Below are 12,899 nucleotides of genomic sequence, written 5' to 3'. Positions count from 1 at the left end.
AATTTATAAATAAATAAAACAGTACATTTGTAAACTAATGCTTTATCGTGTTACTGATTATTGGTTAATTATCGGTTGTAGTCAACTAACCTTTGCTCAGAGTAGATAAACCCACTGAAAGTAATGGGCCTAAGTTGGTCACAGCCATTCAATGGGCTTACTCTGAGGATAAGTTAATTGAATACAACTTTATATGATTTTTTTCATTTTTACTGGCATTGTACCCAGGTTTGGGATTATTTTAGAATGAAAAGCAGGCAACATTTTTTTTAAAGTGGAATTTGCTGTCCTTCTGCTGTTATTTTCCTTTACGTGTCATGGCAAGCATAAATAAGCTAGACCATTTACTTATTCCAGGTCATCCTTCACCCACCAGTACACAGGAAGGTTGGTGCATAGTGATTGAGGCAGCTGTGTAGTAATTATCTGTATTTTCATTGTTGAGTGACTGCACCTGGCTCTTCGTTATTAACCACACAACGTCCAGCTAATTAACTGAAAGGGGTGGATTCCTTGGTCCATTGCTCTACATGCAGGCTGTACACCAAATGAAACTTTATCAAACACACACAATTAAGACTATGTTATCATAAGCAGTACGGGCTTCCAAGGTCACTCACTACACATCCTCCCCCCTCCCCCCCAAAAAATGTGGGTTGGGTGGTTTGGTTTTCTTATGGTTTCCAGGAATTTGTGTTTGCATCCTCATACAAAACCCCATGGTCACCCCAATTCTAAAGTGAAGATGCATTAACTGGGATGCACTGATAGAAATAATTACAGTAGCAGCAGCTGGTGTGAGATAAGTTTATTCTGCAATGCTGCTAAGCCAGGTCTGGGAAACACTCAGATCTTCCCAAAGAGCAGTCCATTTGTCATAGCAGTCACTTTACAAAGAGAATTAAATTTCACGTTATAAAGATATTTTGAGGATGTGGAGTTGTATGTACTAACGATGTTGCAGCTTCTGACACAAGCTTGTGACCATCCATTTTAATGAGTCACTGGAGTAAAATGGAGCAAAGCCTTTTAACACGATTTCCCTGGGCAAATAAAATGAGTGAAGTGGGGCTCACCAAATGGATAAATCAAGAAATCCACCGCAATCTCCCTCTCCTTGTTGGATGCTAAAATGCACTTTGGTGTTACCAGTACTTCAGTTTTGACCTTCAGTGACTATTCCCGAGAATTACTATTTAGTGTTTAGTAACCAATATTGTGCTCTGATACATAGGAAGCACAACTCAAGATCCCTTTGATATACCAACACTGGACGCACCTTCAATCTTTCGTCACTTGGGCTGCAAAGCAAATAAAATATCTAGTCATTACTATATGAACTAAAATCTTACTATCCACCAGCTTGCCTAAATTATGTTACTTTACCTGTGGGTTTTTAAACACAGCGTATTTTTCCTTTTTTTCCAAAAACAGAATCTTATTCTCAGTGTCCCGGGTCCAATGTGATAAGACTTCGATCACACTTTCATGGTCTTCAAAAAATCTTTCTAGGGAAACCCAAACCAAAAATGTTAAGACAGACAGATATATTACACACATGCTCCGTCATCAGAGCACATCCCTATATTTAAATGTAGTAAAATGGTTCAAAGCAATTGCTTATCCATAATATTCAGACCACAAGAGCCACGATAGACTAGATGAAAGCATCTTTGCCAAAACAGAAAAACTTCCCAGGTTTCCTTTTTTTCCAGTTTGTAAAAGTTTGCAACGGGATTCCCTACGTTTCACCAGGTACTTGGATGTTTCAGACTTTTTCTTTTAACACTCCCCTGCATGTATGTATATATTTATATATCCTTACATATAATAAACATGTAAGGCTGTTGTGATGCCGCAGTTTGCTACCTACAGGGAGATGGCGCTGTGAACTACAGCGTTATGACAAAGTGGGCTCTTAGGACTGCTTGGGCATCACACCAGCATTGGAGGGTGATAAGCAGGCAACCAGAGATTGAGGTGGGCAGACCCAGATGGGTGAGCAGGCAGACAGGTGGCCCAGGTGAAGTGTAAGGAAAGTTGGGAAGTGGGGTGGCTTTAGCAAGGAGTAAAGGGAGTGGGCAAAGGGAGGCACAGCCCCTAGTATGTGACACACACCATTAGTAGAGACAAGACACACCAAAACTAGGAGCTCAGATCTATCGGACGCAAACAAGAACCCACCAAAACGAAGAGATGGGTGCTGGATTTCAATGGCAAAATGTTGCCTGATGTGGCATCACCGAAACCCTTTCTAGTAAAGCTCTAAAAATATAGCGTAAGAAGATCTAAAAGCTTTGCAACGTACCTATTTGTAGCTCCGGGTATATTTCATAAAGGCACCAGTCCACATTACAGTCGCAGTGGGTTTTTTCAAAGAGATTGTCCAATACATCACGTGCCTCTTGCCGTTCATCCACCATCAGGGATTTCGAACTGTTATCATTCATGTGCACCTTGACAACAAGCTGCAGAGAGAATAATAGATGAGGCAGTTAATTTCAATGTGTACCAAAAGGCTACTGTGGTCAAGAATCTGCCTGGGCTGATCAGAGAGACCACTGCCGATTCAAATCCATCATGTATCAGAAAATTGGACCTGGGGGTGGGGTGGGGGAACATAATATGTCTTGGGAACACTACCAAGTCAACAGCTCTACTTCCCTGCCCCTTTCCAATACAGAATTCATGTTTTGAGTAAAGAGTAACTGAAATTTCATGTAAATATACAGATCGTTTCTCTAAAACATTATTAAACATACAGTTTGCATGATAGCAGAGTTACCAACATTTTTACCAGCTCTTGCTCCTACATCTTTAACAGCATCAGCTTCAGCAAAAATTAGGAGGTTTTAATGCATATCTCCCTCTTGTTAAAAGCTCCTCTTCCTGGTGGTAACAAATCAGGCTACTATTAAGGATACAGAAGCAGGTTGCACTAGTTTTTCCTCAACAGCTGGCAACATTATATAGCAGTGGTGGCGAACCTATGGCACGCGTGCCAGATTTGGCACGCAGAGCCCTCACTGCTGGCACGCGCACCATCGGCCCATCCATGCTGTTGTTGTTGTTTTTCCCCCAGGCTTGCGTCCGCTGTTGAAACCTTGAACTTTTTTTTTTTTTTTTTTGCTAGTCGCTGGAGATTGTGTTCGGCAATTGATCTGTTTGTCAATTTGCTGCGTCAGTAGTTGTTTCTGATTGGGCATAACAGTGTTCGTTTTTTTAACCCTTATTGTGCTGTGTGTGTGTTTTTTTGGCGCTTTGGCAGACGATGATGTCGGCGCTGTATGTTAGTTCCAGCGAAGGTATTATTTGTCATTTATTTCTGTTCTCTCCCCCCCCAAAAAAGCTCAGCAACTTTGGGGCACCCCCCCAAAAAAAGCAAAGCAACTTTTGTGCAACCCCCCCCAAAAAAGCTCCAAAACTTTGGTCGGCAGCTCCCCCAAAAAAGCTCAACAAGTTTGGGCACTTTGTGATAAATAAGTGGGTTTTGGTTTACAGTTTGGGCACTTGGTCTCTAAAAGGTTCGCCACCACTGTTATATAGTATTCCTGAAATTATTACTATTTTCTTTCATTCTCTGTGTGGTTTATTTTTAGAACCTTCTCAGGGTAGGCCATAATATTGGGTGGGTTAATATAAAACGAAGGAACAACAAACCCATCAGATCAGACCTAATCTAGGATCCAGTTATAACTGGCTGGAAATTCAACACCTAATCTCATTTTATATTGACTTTGGGGGATAAAAACACCCTACCAGATCTTCTGGTCTCTGCTTGAGAAATTTGTTAATTGGTGACTGTTTCTGACGACCCGCACGGCTGACTACACAGGTCTAGGATTGGCATAGACTGTTCAGAAGAAAGGGCTATGACTAAGAGAATATAGTACCTGCCTTTCACCAGGACATTTCCCAGAATCTCACTTGTATATTAAAGCATTCTGTTGGAAGAAATAGGAAGCCATTGTTCAGGTATGCACCAATCCAGGGGTAATTGATCTTTCTGCATTAGAGACACTGAACCTTTAATGGTTTTGCAGACATGGGAATTTGGGCACCTCCAGTTTTTCAAACCCTCCAATACTCTGCCACAAAAAGCTGCATTTGCTGAGATACCTCCAGCTGCACAACAATGAAAGGAACAGGTGCTCTAATGTGGTCTAGTGGTTGGAGTGTTAGCAATAAAGGTCTAAATCCTCATTCCGCTATGAAGCAAACTGGGCTATCCTGGACTAGTTATTCCCTTTCTCTCAGCCAGACCTACCTTTTGAGTTTATAATAGCTACAAAGGTTGTGCATCCCCCCCCAACGCTAAGCAATTTTTTCACATGTTAAGCAGTTGGCACATGTTGTTCATGTTGCGTTTACTACAATCAGCTACAATGGTTCTCAATTATTACTGGGTCTTGGTAAAACAGAGGTTCCTATCTACTACTTCATGATCAAAATGCATGTTTTCACAAAGTGAAAAGAGAAGTGTTCACTGGAAGGAGACTTCCTAAATAATCACTGTCCTACTATCAGTCCGCATATAAGAAAATAAAGAAGTCAGTTCCTGGCCAGGAAATGTTACTTTAGTTCTGCTAATTCTAATTTTAAGATCTCTGCACAAGCAGCTCTGGCAGTGCAGTGTTCAATTTTGCTCAAACTATAAAAAGCAAGGAGCATTGAGAAACTAAGCTGTATTCTTTCCAAATCCCTCCACTTTAGTAACTTGTACTTTGGTACTTCTGCAGAATATTTGTTTTGAATACACTATCATAACTCTTTGAGAAGAAAAGGCAAAGGGTAGTGGAAATAACGCCAGTCCAATATTTGGGGTTGCCCAGAAATATGGTGATAGCATTTTTACATTCTACTCCAGAGGGTTGGGGAAACCCCTATAACAGATTTGGGGGGAATTGCACAAGTGGAAATCAATTTAGTGTAGTGCCTTCCCATCCACCTGCAGCCCTCACAACATGGAAACCATTCACAAGGCTCCTCCAACCTTAGGAGCAGATTTTTTGGGGTGGGTGGGTGGGTGGACAGGGAGTTTTTGGAGGCATCGTGGGGCAAGTAGTGGGCCAGAGCTCTGGAGCCTGACATTGTTGCTGCTTACCTGGACCACAGTGGAGCAGGGCAGGGCAGCAGCAAGGTGTGCAGGCATGCTGGCTCAGTCAATTTGCTGTCCTGTCCTGTCCTGTCCGTGAGCCCATGCAGCCCCGACCTCACTGCCACCAAGTCCCATACCCGCCTCATCCACTTAAACAGCAGCAACATGGATGTCAGGCTCCATGGCTTGACTCAGCTACACATGCCATTACAGCTGCAGAAGGAGGCTGACCATTCAGATTTCATGAACAGGTTTCTCTGTTGTGTTCACTGAAGAGGCTAGGATCTAAGCCAAGGTGACATATTTTTACACCTCATGGAAAGGGCAATTATTTTCGTTTCTTTAAAAAGTCATTAGCAGTCCTTAGGGCTACAGTTCCCATGTACGGCTATTTTTCATGATAACAATCCTGTTCTAATGGATTGTTATCAAACACATTTATTTGTTTTATTAATTGTTTTGTGTATATTTTATTGCTACTGTCCTTTAACTGTTCAGGAATAAATATTTATGAAGGGTGGCATAAAAAAACGCCTTCAGTAAATAGAAGTGGAACAGCCACAGCCTGGTGGAAAACAGGTATGACCTGAGTCTGGTTTGTGATCTGGACATCTTGGCAAATCATCCAATCAACAGGCAAACAAAATGGAGAGGAAAGTACATGGAACGAGCCAATACTTGACTGTATATAACGGCTGTTTAAAATCGTAAGGTTTGGGTGTCAATACTTTTGCAAAAATAAAATAAAATAGAGAATGCTACCTTTTTAACTTTGGCTTCCTTCAGCTTTTCTAATGCAAGCTTAATCTTGTCCGCTTTTGCTTGTGCCTCTTGTTCTTCCTGAAAGAAGAAAGATTGTAAAGCCCCTTTTAAAGACGCAACACTCTGGACTAAAGAACCACTATACTTCTCCACATGGGGCTGTCTCAACATGGAAGAAGAAGAAGAAGAAGAAGAAGAAGAAGAAGAAGAAGAAGAAGAGGAGGAGGAGGAGGAGGAGTTTGGATTTGATATCCCGCTTTATCACTACCCAAAGGAGTCTCAAAGCGGCTAACATTCTCCTTTCCCTTCCTCCCCCACAACAAACACTCTGTGAGGTGAGTGGGGCTGAGAGACTTCAGAGAAGTGTGACTAGCCCAAGGTCACCCAGCAGCTGCATGTGGAGGAGCGGAGACGCGAACCCAGTTCCCCAGTTCTACCGCTCTTAACCACTACACCATACTGGTACACATACGTGACATTGTGCTTTCTGGCCAACAGAAACTTTCTGGGTAGTTGGACTGTACTTGAAAAGGTCAGGAGAAACTGATTTAGCTTCTAAAACAGAAGGGCTTTTCGTTTTGCTATTCTAGGTTCTCTCTTTTGGTGCTACGGAAAACATCTGCAGAACCGTTAAAACAGCCTTTGCTAACCTAGTGCCCTCCACCAGGTTACAACTCTAATTATAGGCTGGCTATGGCTGATGGAACTTGCTGTCCAAAGTATATGGAGGACACCAGGCTGGTGAGGGGCTACATTAAAACAAGAGCCCAGCAGAGTTTTGAAATGAGATTCTGTCAGTGTTTGAAAAAGAAAAGGTTCTGATCTCCTTTGCCTGGTCCTCAGACCCTAGTTGGCACAAAGAGTCCTTGAGAAAAAGTACTTTGCAGAATGCTGCTTTTATTCTAAAAAAAAAAGTTTTCTCCAACCATGACCGACAGCTTTATACATATGAAACGCAAACAGCTTTCTATCAACCCACACCACACACAATCAACAACCACTCTATATATACAGGCATATGTTAGGTGAAAGGTTGCATGAGTCATACAGGCTTTGCCGATTCATTGTAGGCAGCTGACTCAGTTCCTTTTGTATTAAAGAAACAGCGGCTAATTTTAAGCCGTGACAGATTCTGCTCACCTGAGTGCGTGGTTCAGGAGGCTGGGTTGGAGCACGTGGTGGAGGAGGAGGAACAGCAAAGGCTAGTTCTGGAGGAGGTGGTGGCAAATCATCCTCAACCTGGGTAACGGCAATATTTGGGAAATTTGACTGGGCATAAGTGGCGACAGCAGCATTTGCTGGAGCCTGAGTCTTGGCAGAATGTTGGAAATGAGAGGCGTCTTTCTCTTCTTGGAATGTGGCTTTCTCCACTTCACTTATGTCTGCTACAAGATCAGACATTAAAGCATCCAAATCGGTATCTTCCAATGCATTTAAGGATTCTGTTAAGGAAAAAAAATAAGACACGATATCTCAGGCATCATTTTAGTACTGATCTTGAGCAACTTGCCCCGCTAGTGTGAGTAGATGCTGTTCCACAGATTATAATATGGATGGCTTCTAGCCAAGGAGGTGACAGAGGCAAGTTTTTAAAAGAGCACCTGGGAATACTGTACTGGAGCAATTTACATCTGCGCCATCTCATGAGCATTAAAAGCCAGGCTAAGATTTGCATAGAGAAATGAAATATAATAACTTGAGTACCATATTCAAAAGCAAATTATACCTCTGATAAAATTTACAGGATCGCTTTTTTGAAAGAAAGAGAAAATGAAAACTTTCATCGTTTCAAGAGTTAGACCAAAGTCATTTTACACATTCAAAATTAATGAATTGTTTCAGAAGAGAAAAGTGTCCATTTAGCTTTTTGCTAAATAGTGCTCCCCTCCCCCATAAACAGATCATAGAAATGCAAAATACAAATACTCACCATTTAAATCTTTAAAACCAACTGCAAAACTTAATTCCTCATTGGTTGCTTTGCTGGATGGAGGTGGGAGCGTTTCTACTCCCAAACTCTGATGAAGAAAGGGGGGGGGGAAATATCACTATCAATGGCAACAGTCATGGTAGAAAAGTTATTCGAGGTATCCTAAGACCAGAAACTTATCTACTGGGCAGGTTACTCTCTATAGAAAGAGGTTCGCTTTGTGATTGTAAGACTGTAGTCTTAACATCCCTTTCTCCAGAATAACTTACCCCACCTTTGACATCAAACAAATTTGAATGCTGCTTCATATGTCATGGGGGAAATGAGTTTTGAGTTGTTTATTTATCATGTATTCAGTGTGAACACCATAAGGGGGATATGAAACTTTTGACTATAAGCCATTCTCCCCCGCCCGCTTCCACAGCTGTGTTCAACCGTCCCCCCAACTCCCCAAGTCACTAACAAAACACAAACAAGTAAAATGTCATGCATTTTGCATACTATCTAGTTTGTCTTAAGGCAAAAAAATAAAAATGTAAGATCCATGATTGGATCTCCTGGTGTTATATATATATAAAGCAACAGCTTAAGTTGCCAGAGCACTTGCAGGGTTTAAAAAATCCTTTCCCCCGTGCTGTTTCCCTGATTTAAACCACCTTCCACAAAAGAGCTGTTTGTTTCCCCAGCACGATAAATAGCAGCTTAGAGGGCAGGTGGGGGGGGGGACAAAACTGGGGAAACAGTGGTGGTGGCCACTGTCACAAAGCAGACTCAGCGTCAATATCTACATAGAAAATGTTATTTGTTAGTTTTCAAGCTATTCTACTTTCTCATTTACACCTAATCCATTAATAAGAAGCCAGAAACTTAATAGTGAATTGCCGTTACTGTTCCGATAGCCAACACTGTGCCATTAAATCATAATGTTACAAGTTCGTGGGGTGCTTGGACTTACCTTCTAATTCTGGGGTGCTAGATATTTATTGTTGCATGTTAAAATACAAGTCAGGATGAGTCATTAGCTGGGAAAATGGAAGGGGCTCAGTGCCACCGCCCCCCCCCCCCCACAAAGGTCAGTTAGTTCGAAAGGCAAAAGAAAAGTTTAGGATGGAGTTTTTGCAGTGATGTTGTAGTCTGGAAAAGGTCAGCAAGCTGGAGAGGGGGGTCAGAGCCACATTTTGGAGCATGTTTGATTTTCTCTTTTGAATCCAGAAGTGTGCCTATGGGAGAAGCAAGGCCCTTTCGGAGTGGCAATGCTCTGAACCCCTCCATGGCAGGCTCAGGTTATATATATCTGTGTACATAAACCCTATGCCATAAAGACACCACAGTCTCCCCTGTGCCTCATTTCCAAAGGAAACATGAACCTTGGGTAGGAGCCTGGAGCCCTGGAATTTTGCACTGCTGTGGAGGTCGGGATGGCACGAACAATATTTTATTTTATTTTATTGGTTTGCAAGCTCCTTCCAGAAGAATTCCTAATCAACAGAGTAAAATACAACTGACGGAACCTATCTGAACACCATAAAAAAGTTCAGAAATAAAGCTTTATGCCGAGGGAATCATATATAAAAACCAAAGTGGCAGGTTAAGTGCTTCAAGTTACACTTTCAAAATTTATGTAATTTGTGCCATAGATTCTTATTTTGCTACGTTGCCAGCATTCCGCTGAAGTCTAAAGGCCAACTTGACATTACAAAGGATATATGCGACCCATTTCCCAGAGGTTTCTTTTTCTAAAGGAAAAGCAGCTGCAGGACTCAGCAATCAGAAGCAGAAGGAAGGTGGGCCAGGGAGGGAATTAAACTCCCTCACAGGAAGGAAAGTAGCTTGGTGAAGGGGCAGGAGAAGGGTTTACCAGACAAATGGCTGAAAATGAAAGGCAAAAAGTCCCCTGTATACAGGGCCTCCCCACCCCCAAGAGGGAAAGCTGATTTTAGTGAGCAAATATGTGCTCCAACGACATAGTAACCTGTTTTTGCTGTACAATCCCCCATTCCCACATAATGCATACAGGGATGGTTATACAGTCGTACCTTGGAAGTCGAACAGAATCTGTACCAGAAGTCCATTCGACTTCCAAAATGTTCAAAAACCAAAGCATGGCTTCTGCTTGGCTTCAGGAAGCTCCTGCAGCCAATTGTAAGCCGCAGAAGCCCCGGACGTTCGGCTTCCAAAAACAGTCCACAAACCGCGACAGTCACTTCCGGGTTTGTGAAGTTCAGGAACCAAAATGTTTGGGAGCTAAGCTGTTCAACTTCCAAGGTATGACTGTAGTGTCCTTTGTCCTTTCTTTTTAAAAAAAAAAATGTGGCTAGATGTGCTGGTCTAGCACAACAGGCATTGTGATGTTTTGCTTCAGCTGCAAAAAGTCTCTTGCAACTGGTACTGGTTATTTCATGGGCAACGTGGGGGCAGCAGATGAGGAATCAATCCCAGTATGTTGAAATAATTATATTTAGTATGAAGGAACAACAAAGAATGGAGACAGGAAGTAGGATTATTTATTCCTTCTTTTTTACTTTCTTTTAACAGTTCTCCAAAACAGCTAAGAAAGCATAACTTACCTGTGTCAGCAAATCCATTTCCCCCAATAAATCGCTGAACATTTGATCTATATCTTCACATGTTTCCTCCATCTGAAAAACAAAAATCAGGCAGGGGTGAGAGCAGTGAGCCTCAGTGCCTACCAAGAACATCACAAACATTTCTGCAACATAAAAGGGATGCCCTCGAGTTTCATTCTCTTACTACTAATTGTAGCTTTTCTCCTATTATTATTACTGAAATAAACCATTTCATTTTCAAAGCATTGTGATAAGACTAGTTGTTCTCAGATATAGCCCACCCCCCCCTCTAAGCCAGGTCACTGATCACCTATACTGGTCTTGCAGTGTCTTTTTCCTACTCCAAAGAAATAATATCCTACTTACTCAGCAGTCATCCTGATTTGCTCACACAAAGCTTACATCAAAACTTTTATTTAGTCTTTATTGAACATTTGTTCCGATTTGTTTGTAGAAAGGTTATAAATCAATGAGTGCTCATCCTAATTAGCATGTGGGGTGTTTATATGTCTTCCTTTAAATCATTCATCGTTCCACACCTTTCAGTGTATTTCTTAGTCACTTTCCTAACAGCAAAAAGCCCATTTATTTTTTAAAGTGGATTTGTTGCACAAAGGCAACAGATCACTTAAGTCCATTCTAATTGCACAAACCTAAATTTCCCAGTACACTTGAATCCCTCCCACAATATGCTGCCAATCTGAAGGCACCCCAGCATCAGAGTTCAGTAAAGCATGTCCTAGATTAATTTCAGCCCTTTCCTTTTGATCCAACATGACTTCATTGGCCATTGGAGAAGTTTGATTCATTGGAGACCACCACCCAAACAATGTATGGAAAAATTTCCACAGAATATTTGACCTTTTCAATTCACCTCTGATGCTTACACTATTCTGTCAAAGAAATAAAAGTCAGCTTGCTGCCTGCTTTATGGAGCGTACCCTTTCCAGCCAATGTCTTGCTCAAAACAGTAACAAATGAGCAAAATTATCTCCTAGCAGGCAAGGAATACAGCAAAGGCTACAGAATACTAAAGTACTGAAGAAAGCACACACCAGACACATGATTGTGACAAGATTGCATAAGTCATAACCTTGTTACTGTTACATGTGAGAATGACTCAATATACAGCCGTGTGGAAACTCGGTAGCAGGCAAATGGCTGAACCCATTCCTGATTCCCCTTCCCCCAATAAAATTTAGCCACTTCCAAACTAATTTCCATTTCTCTTAGGGCTATCACTCCAAAGAAATCTTAGCCAATTAGTAGTGTGTGTGTGTATGTGTATGAATATGCAACAATTATTCTGTAGCAAAAAAAAAAGCACTCTCACTTTCTTTGTAAATGAGGTGCAAAAGTGGCCTGGTTCACCCTCTATACAAGCCTGGACTGTGAACAAGCAAATGCACAATAATGGGGACAGACTTGCAGGTGCTTTGCTCCTGCCCCATTCCAGCTGCTACCATGCTGCTTTGTAATCTAGCGGCAGTTACAGACTTGGCATCCTGATGTATCTGGCCATGCATGATACATGCGATCAAATGGAAGTTAACTCATTATTATTATTATTATTATTTATTATTATTAAAAACCCATTGAAGACTTTGTAAAATGAAAAGAAAAAGAGGAAGCTAATGTCAGCATGCAAAATTCATAGCAAATACAGTCAAACCTCGGCTCCCGAACAGCTCCGTGAACAATTCGGCTCCCGAATGCCGAAAACCCAGAAGTAAATTCTCCAGTTTTCGAACGTTTTTCGGAAGCCGAACGTCCGGCGAGGCTTCCGCTGAGTGCAGGAAGCTCTTGCAATCAATTGGAAGCTGCAATTCGGTTGTCCAACATTTTGGAAGCTGAATGGGCTTCCGGAACGGATTACGTTTGACACCCGAGGTTTGACTGTAGTTTTATCACCCGTTCTTATTCATCATTAACCACACACACATTTCAGAATTGTGGCTGAGTTGGTTTATTTAAAAAGAATTCAAAAAGTATGAAGATCCAGGAAAACAAGTTCAGGCTTGAATCCCAAGTATACCTTCTTGGAAGCAAGTCCCTTTGAAATCAAATGGACTTCAAAATAAACACGGATCAGGACGGGGCTCAGAATAATTCCATGCTGCAAGGAAAAAACACCCCTACTTGATGAATGGTAGCTATTTATTCAACGCTCTGCAATTGAGGATTCTAATTAGCTCCTCCTAGCCAACAACTTTTTAACGCACTGCCGATTGTGAAGAAAAATTAACCAGTCTCTGATTGATAGGGAGCAGAATCACCCCGTTCTCTCCTGGATAGAAAGAACCTCAGCCATGAGTTTATTACTATTGCCCCTGTAACAAGAATGCTTTTGCAGCACAGCCCCCACACGCCTCCGATTACCATAAACGAGCAGCAGCAAAGCAGTAGGCGAAGGAACAGGCCAATGATCTGCGCTGATACGGTAATTGCTAGGGAGAGAGAGAGAGCCACCGAGGCCCCGCTAGGCATAGCTGACTAATATGCAGTTCAAGCTGTTTAATATTTATGAGATAAATATGAGGTT

The 12,899-nt window shown here is 41.8% G+C and overlaps 1 protein-coding gene across 1 annotated transcript in view; it reads right to left on the bottom strand.

Annotated features, from left to right (window-relative positions):
• Positions 1-12,899, bottom strand: part of APBB1IP (amyloid beta precursor protein binding family B member 1 interacting protein) — a 49,728-nt gene that overhangs the window by 20,127 nt on the left and 16,702 nt on the right. Inside the window, exons 2-7 of the mRNA XM_033165449.1 lie at positions 10,358-10,429; positions 7,791-7,878; positions 7,001-7,302; positions 5,861-5,938; positions 2,309-2,468; positions 1,387-1,508 (exon numbers count right to left, since the gene is read on the bottom strand). Coding sequence (XP_033021340.1) covers positions 1,387-1,508; positions 2,309-2,468; positions 5,861-5,938; positions 7,001-7,302; positions 7,791-7,878; positions 10,358-10,429 — 822 coding nt within the window. The remainder of the gene's footprint in view (positions 1-1,386; positions 1,509-2,308; positions 2,469-5,860; positions 5,939-7,000; positions 7,303-7,790; positions 7,879-10,357; positions 10,430-12,899) is intronic.

The sequence above is a fragment of the Lacerta agilis genome, chromosome 12, assembly GCF_009819535.1.
Source record: "Lacerta agilis isolate rLacAgi1 chromosome 12, rLacAgi1.pri, whole genome shotgun sequence".
NCBI lineage: Eukaryota > Metazoa > Chordata > Lepidosauria > Squamata > Lacertidae > Lacerta > Lacerta agilis.
The sequence above is the reverse complement of the archived record's forward strand: the minus strand, read 5'-3'. Positions and strand labels throughout refer to the sequence as shown.